This window comes from Nematolebias whitei, chromosome 1 (genome assembly GCF_014905685.2).
Source record: "Nematolebias whitei isolate Nwh7 chromosome 1, NemWhi1, whole genome shotgun sequence".
Taxonomy (NCBI): domain Eukaryota; kingdom Metazoa; phylum Chordata; class Actinopteri; order Cyprinodontiformes; family Rivulidae; genus Nematolebias; species Nematolebias whitei.
Genome location: NC_056498.1, coordinates 64916826 through 64924355, shown reverse-complemented (window position 1 = coordinate 64924355; position 7530 = coordinate 64916826). Strand labels below are relative to the sequence as shown.

General features: G+C 43.5%; 2 protein-coding genes across 2 annotated transcripts in view; one reads left to right on the top strand and one right to left on the bottom strand.

The window, feature by feature from the left end:
- lrmda (leucine rich melanocyte differentiation associated) overlaps nucleotides 1–4082 on the bottom strand; it is a 226672-nt gene extending 222590 nt beyond the window's left edge. The window contains exon 1 of the mRNA XM_037697755.1: nucleotides 4015–4082. Within this exon, the coding sequence (XP_037553683.1) occupies nucleotides 4015–4082 (68 nt within the window). The remainder of the gene's footprint in view (nucleotides 1–4014) is intronic.
- znf503 (zinc finger protein 503) lies at nucleotides 3984–6903 on the top strand. Its single transcript, XM_037686616.1, has 2 exons — nucleotides 3984–4556; nucleotides 4854–6903. The coding sequence occupies exons 1-2, from the start codon at nucleotides 4302–4304 to the stop codon at nucleotides 6273–6275; spliced, it is 1677 nt and encodes a 558-aa protein (XP_037542544.1). The 5' UTR covers nucleotides 3984–4301; the 3' UTR covers nucleotides 6276–6903.
- The last annotated feature ends 627 nt before the right edge of the window (nucleotides 6904–7530 follow it).

Below are 7530 nucleotides of genomic sequence, written 5' to 3'. Positions count from 1 at the left end.
CAAAAAAAGAAACTGTCCAGATGACCTGACTGAAAAATGTTGGATTCACTTTATATCATTCACAATGTACTGTCATAGGATTTAAATCTGGATCTGCTTTGGACTATTTTCTATTCTGTATAGTTCCCTGGGATGACGTTTGTTCTGTATAGTTATGTAAAAACAAAAAATAAACACCAAAACTACAATTGTGATTTTTTTTCTTCCCTCATCCAAATTTTGCTACAAAAATGATTTCCTACTTAAATAAATGTCTCAAAGTAGTTGTTTATTTCATAAAATGTTTTTTAAGCAGCCAAACAGTGAATTGTAAATAATTATGAGTTGAACATGAAAAGAACTGCTGTTCATGGCACGCTCGTCTTGCTGCTCACCATGTTTCTCCTCTTCCTCGTAGCATGTTGAGTGACGTCACCAGATACCTCCCATACGCGGAAATTTCTCCTCTTCCTGCAGCAGCTGGAGTACAGGGTGTAGCGCGCGCATGGTTCCAGTCCTCTCTGCGCTCCGCACCGTGCGTCACGCGCCACAGAACGCAACGAGTTTGATTCACATAACAAACAAACAAACAAAAACAAAAAAAATATTAGACAAACGGACTATTTGTTAAAGCTCGTTCAGGGTTATCTTTCCCTCTCTGCGTCGGAGCTTTTAGGGCAATAACTCCAGGTAACGTCGCGCCATGGACTTTTTATGTAAACTGGACTTTAAAAAGTAAAAGAATGTGGATTTATTGCATGCATTTAAACGTGTTTAATGAACTTTTCTGTTTTGTTTTATGCTCCAGATGTCAGCTTAATGGTTTCAAGTAAATAAAATTAATGCAAGAACGAACTTTTAGCATTAAATCGTGTGTAGAGCTCAAATAAACCAATAAAGTTGTTGCAAAGTGTATTTAAATGTAACCATGACGGGATGCCTCAGCCATATAATACTATTTGTTCCTCCTCTCCTCAGCGCGCAGAGGAGTCGGCCCAACAAGCCGCGCGCACTGATCCTCCAACTCCAACATATTTCCTCCCGAGATGTATAGTTGTATTTGCATGCGCGCGGTGATTCATAAACATGTCAGCGTGGTGGAAATATATGGGGGGTATTAAAACTTTATATTTAAATATCATGAATTATAGTCGCCAAAAAGAAGAAGAAGAAGGAAAAAAAAAAAGTGTTCCTATTTAAGAGGAATGCGGAGTATTTTGGTGTCTGGGGCAGGAGCCCATTTGTCATGCGGACAATAAAGAGGGTTTTCGGCTGACAGTGGAAATTTATGGTTGCCCTTCTTTGCCCTAATAACTCACATATTGTGTCAGGGACTGACATCCCTTGCAGAAAAAGCAAGCCTGTTATCAATCACACATCTTTGCATATTGTGAAACGTTTTTATTTTTTATTTTTTTTCTTTCCCCACAAATTGGAAACATTTGCGTTTTTTTTTTTTAATAAGTAGGAACGCTTTATTTAGAACAGAAGATTTATTTAAAAAAAAAATACACGTTGTAAAACTAATGTGTGTTTATTTTATTTTTTAAAGCAGAGCAGTTTAGGCCTAAGTCCCCCCCCCCCCCCCCCGGAAATTGTATTTGTTAATAACTTTTATACGTGCGTAAAATGTTTATTTGCGCCGCGCCCACGTGGCTGAAATTCCATTTTGATTACTTCAAAATAATAATAATAATAATAATAATATTAAAATAATAATGAAACATGTCCCCCTCTTTACTGTCCACTCCAGGTTTTCTTGCTCTCCAAGTCGACCTGTCAAGCAGATTACCACAGAAGGAGATTAATGGCGGAGGCGGGCTGCAATAATAATCGTTTTGTTTGATGTGACAACTTTGATAGGCGTTGATTTACTTACAAACTGATAGGCTTTTAATTGAGCGCCTCCATCCTCGATTGAGATGAAAGGAAAACACACTCACACACACTCTCACACACACACACACACACACATTGAAAGGCTGCCCGTTTGCCCCGGAGCCTCAATACTGATTAGCCATCTCAGCGGTGAATAGTTCAAGGCATCTGAAACTTCTTTTCTCGGTGCTCCTGACAGACCATTCCTCTTCTTTTCTCCTCCTCCTCCGCGCTCCTCTGCCTCTTAAGGAGAAATAAATCATTTCCATTGTATGTAAATAAAAAAATCGAGCTGGCATCAATACAAAATGTGTGGATTTCTTTGCTCCCCATTATTGTCATTATTCGTCTTTTTGTAGATGACAGCTTTTGACAACACAATGGATTTTAAGTATGTTACATTATTAAAGTTAATAATTAGCCCTTTATTTGTTTTTTTTCCACCTCTCCACAAAAAAATGTACTTAATAAGCAAAATGTTTTCAATATAAATAATTAGATTTTTGTCGTTTTACGCATTTCCTCACCATTTCCCCCCCGCGTTTTTTTGAATTTTTAACATTTTTATGGCACACAACCCCCCCCCCCCCCCCCCTTCCATGCTTCTTGTTAACACCATAATCGGTGGGTTATAGCAGACGCACATTTTAGCACCTAAAAGCACGAGCAGCTCTTGCAACAACACGCGAAGCCCTGCAACTTATTAAAGTTTCCTCACCATCGTTTTGGAGGTGTTTTATGGGCAACTCCAAAAAAAAAAAAAAAAAAAAAAAAATCCCTGGCTCTGTTTAATAAGCTTGCACGTGAGCTTTAATCTATTTTGCCTCTTGAACTCAGAAGGGAGGATGCTTCTAATCGATGCAAAGCTCCTGCACAGAGTGTCTCCCTCCCCGTTCTTCTTCTCGCAACACTTGCATGTAATCAGCCACAATGGCTGACATAAATCAAGCGGAGGATTGACAGCGTCTGACAAACACCTGATTGATTGCGGCGGAGCAGAATTGACACTTGACGGAGGGGTGGAGATGGAAATAGAAGGGCGGTGTGTATTATACTGAAAACATGTGACACTCGCATCCCTCCATCACTACATTGGTCTATTCCTGTCAACGCTTGTCTGTTTAGGGAATTCAAGCAGAAGTGGTTGGTTTTATGGTTGCCTGTAAAGAATGCGTGCGGACTAGGCCATGCAACAAAAAGGGGGAATTTAAATTAAATGGCTGACCTTTATTGGGAAAATGGTGTGTAGTATTAAAGTGGCTTTAATATACTCCATGCACTGTCGTGAAAACAGCTGGAAAATGTCAGGAACCAAATCCACACACTTTTGTTCCCCTTCACACCGTTATTGTGTCCTTGAATGTAAAATTTGGAAGCAAAATTCGTGACTGGATGACAACGAAGAGTCGGAGACTGAAAATAGGCCACATCCATGGAAGAGCCGCTTAAGATGGAGACGTTGAACAACTTTGATGTGTTAGTGCGCACTGACGCTCAGATTTGTAATGTATGCAGACAAACAGGTTAGGTTGAAACTGTAAACTTTCCGGTGACACAAAGATTTGCAAAAAAGTGCGTTTGAATGCCGAGTTCTGGCTTTATGGCGCCCTACCCCCTGATATTTATTCTTTGAAGATCCATCTCTATGTATTTATTTATTTATTTACGTTTACCGACAAAGTAACTTTTACATGTCCACATAAACATCTTCTCCTGATGTAAGTCAGCCACATGACTCGAGCTTCCACCAACAAGAGTGCTTTGTTTACATTGAGTGCGTACCCACATTTCAGTAACGCAATTTATGTTTGCTTTATATTTCTAAATGAATACCTACATTAAGATGATCATGTTCACTTAAACTGGATGAATATGTGTTGGAGTGATTTTACAGTGGTGAATTTGTGTTTTGAGGTTTTAAAAGAAAGGGATTATTATGTTTTCAGACGCCAGGGCGTCATCTGTGCAGGCGTTCACAGCAACCTAAGTATTAATTCCCTCTCTCCTCCCCGGAGCTGTCAAAATAGAGGCGCTTACAAAGAGGAGAACGTCACATCCCCTTGACCCTCCAATCACCTCAGGGTCCCATTTGATTGGAAGGCGGCAACGGCTTTAATCTCGGACTAATTCAGCTGCTTTTGAAGTGAACATTCCTACCAGTTCCTGCTTCGGGAGGACAGAGCGAGGACCTGCACGCAGACGCGCACTCGAGGCGCAGCGCTCATGGTGCCAGACGCAGCCACGGATCTGCGATAAGCTCTCACCGTCTCCTCTTCCTGCTGCCGCGCCTTCCACCAGGATTACACGATATTGTTGTTATTATTACGGCGTTTTTCTAAACCCTTCACCCCCTCCCCACGACTGAGAGACTCGGCGATTTCCTTTTCGGTTTTCTTAATGAATCTGATGAAAGCATCGCCACTCCATTTCCTGACAATTGGGACATGATCACGTCGCCCTCGGCGTCTGCCCTGAAAAATCGTGATCTTTGTCTCGCGTGGGAAAGCAGCAGCTCTCGGAATAGCAGCTCGTCCAGCATCAACAAGCCTTTTCTTCACTCCGCACCCCCGTCGGATCCACTACGGCAAGCCAAGCGACTCCCCATCAAGGTTTTGAAAATGCTCACGGCACGATCCGGACACATTTTGCACCCGGAGTATCTGCAGCCGTTACCTTCCACCCCGGTCAGTCCCATAGAGGTAAGGGGAGTTCATTTGTTTTGTTTACGTACGCAATTATTTGTTTATTTTCTTATTATTTATTCTGCCGTGTGGTCCTGGTGTTTAAAATGCGCACAGGGTGGTTTAAATGTGAGTATTGTTTGAATTTAAGTTAAAAAAAACGAGCGAAAAGCCGTGCGTAAAAAGTAAAAAAAATCCGCGTAAACGCCCAAAACACCAGCCGCCTCCAAGTCTGTACATTTTATCATCATGGAGGAAAACTCTTTGTTTGTTTTAATGACATGTATCGACTCGTATTTCTTCTTTATTTCACAGCTTGATGCCAAGAAAAGTCCGCTTGCTTTGCTGGCTCAGACCTGCTCCCAGATCGGCAAGCCCGACCCGCCGCCCTCCTCCAAACTGTCCTCCGTGACGCAGAACGGATCTAGTGAGAAGGAATCTAAATCCGGCCCTTTAAAGATGAGCGACATCGGGGTGGACGACAAGTCCAGCTTCAAGCCCTACTCCAAGCCCGCGGACAAGAAGGACTCGTCTTCGGGCGTCCCGGGCGGAGAGAAGTCTGGTTTCCGAGTGCCGAGCGCCACCTGCCAGCCGTTCACGCCGCGGACAGGCAGCCCCAACTCCAGCACCTCTGCCTCCCCCATGCCATCGGAGGGGAAGTGCGGGGAGAGGGACGACAAGAAAGAGTCTGATTGTAACAAAAATGGCACCGCGGACGGCTCTGGCACCACGAGCCACAGCAGGATAAGCGTGAGTTGCGGTGGGATTAACGTGGAGGTCAACCAGCACCAGGAGGCGACGCCTGGCACCAAGACCTCCTCCTCCTCCGAGTCCTCCTCTGTGACTTCTGTTTCTTCCGCGTCAGTGCTTGGTTCTGGACTCGTGGCGCCGGTTTCTCCCTACAAACCCGGACAGACGGTGTTCCCTTTGCCCCCTGCTGGCATGACGTACCCGGGGAGCTTGGCTGGGGCCTACGCGGGTTACCCCCAGCACTTCCTGCCGCACGGAGGGAGCCTGGTGAACGCGCAGCTGGCTAGTTCTTTGGGCTGCAGTAAGAACGGATCCAGCCCCCTGGCGGGCGCGTCTCCTCCGTCCATCATGTCAGCCAGCCTGTGCAGGGACCCCTACTGCCTCAGCTACCACTGTGCCAGCCACTTGGCGGGCGCAGCCAGCGCCTCGTGCACGCACGAGTCTGCAGCTGCAGCCGCTCTCAAGTCCAGCTACCCCCTCATGTACCCGACACACCCCATACACAGCGTGCACTCCTCTGCGCCGTCGTTCAGCGGACACCCCCTGTACCCGTACGGCTTCATGCTCCCCAATGACCCTCTGCCCCACGTTTGTAACTGGGTGTCTGCAAACGGACCGTGCGACAAGCGCTTCTCCACCTCGGAGGAGCTCCTGAACCACCTGAGGACACACACTGCGTTCACCGGGGCCGAGAAGCTCATATCCGGGTACCCCGGGTCGTCATCGTTGGCCAGCGCCGCAGCGGCGGCCATGGCCTGCCATATGCACATGCCACCGTCAGGAGCCCCTGGGAGCCCCGGGACTTTGGCTCTGAGGAGCCCGCATCACGCGTTAGGACTCAGCAGCCGCTACCACCCTTACTCCAAAAGCCCCCTGCCCACCCCTGGTGCCCCTGTCCCTGTCCCCGCAGCCACCGGGCCCTACTACTCCCCTTACGCACTGTACGGCCAGAGACTCACCACAGCCTCAGCGCTGGGCTACCAGTGAGGGGGGGCTGACAAGGACTTTGAGAGGTTTATAGAACTAAGAATGCAAATATAAAGTCTTTTATAATAACTGCGCTAAACTTATGGACGGGATCCGTGGACTTGAACTGTATTTATTTATATGTCAGGTGACAGCTGCATATTCAGACAAATATTTGAGCAACTCAAAAAGTGCATTATGTGGAAACTGATAGGAAAAGCAAAGACACAGTTAGGATACTAATTAAAGTAGGGATCTTTATTTCGATGTTCATTTGAAAATTGCTATGATTGTATTTGTTCTTATTTAATGTCCCGTTGAGAAGGAGGAGGAGGGAAAAGAAGAATTTCCATGCATGTATGTTTTTTCTTAAAATTTCAAAACAACTGTTCACATTTAAAAATTGTCATTATTTTTCAGGTGTACCAGATGGAGAGAGAATTGGTATTTTTTTGTATGTATTCTGGAGAAGAAGAAAAAAAACAACAACAAAAGAAAGAAATAATTCTGTTCCATATCTTCGTGTGCCTCTTTTTCTGGAGTCTTAACTTTGGAGAAAACAGATTTATTTTCCACGGACATTTTTTTAAATTGATCTGTTTAATGATTTAATCCTGCTTCATCATTTTCAGGCCTTTCAGATTAATTTAAGTTCTATTTTTTTCTCTTTAAAGTCTTAAAACTTCAATCATAAATATGAGCTCGTGTGTGTGTGTGTGTGTGTGTTTTCAACAGACTTTTGTGCAGCAGAATACTTTAAAGTTGGTTAAATTTTGGTTAAGAAGGCTGAACATGTTTTTGTTGAATTAATTACATAAATGCAAAACAAAAGGCCTCAAAAATGTTCAACAATTCAGATTTTCCTATTTATGAAAACATAACTTTGTGTATTTAAAAATAAATATAAAAAAATCAATCAAACCATATATTTTACAGCTAGCCTTTAAAGTGAACATGTTAAAATTAAATGCAAATTTAAAAATAATTACCAACATTTAATTTCTTCTTGTTCTTAAATTTGTCTATTTGCACCAAATAAACAAGTGACAGGAAGACTGGAAAACTTTGAGGAGGATTTACCTTTTTAATTTTTATTTTTTTTATTTTGACTGAGTCCTTGTATTTTGCATTTGATAATCTGCACCCACTTGTAAATCTAATGTACAACCACCAAATTTTGTTATTAAAATCATCTGATTTGTGCAAAGTTTGTTTGCAAAAAAAAAAAAAAAGCCTTCAGCTGCAGTTTTTATTGAACAACTCTGAATTATTTGGA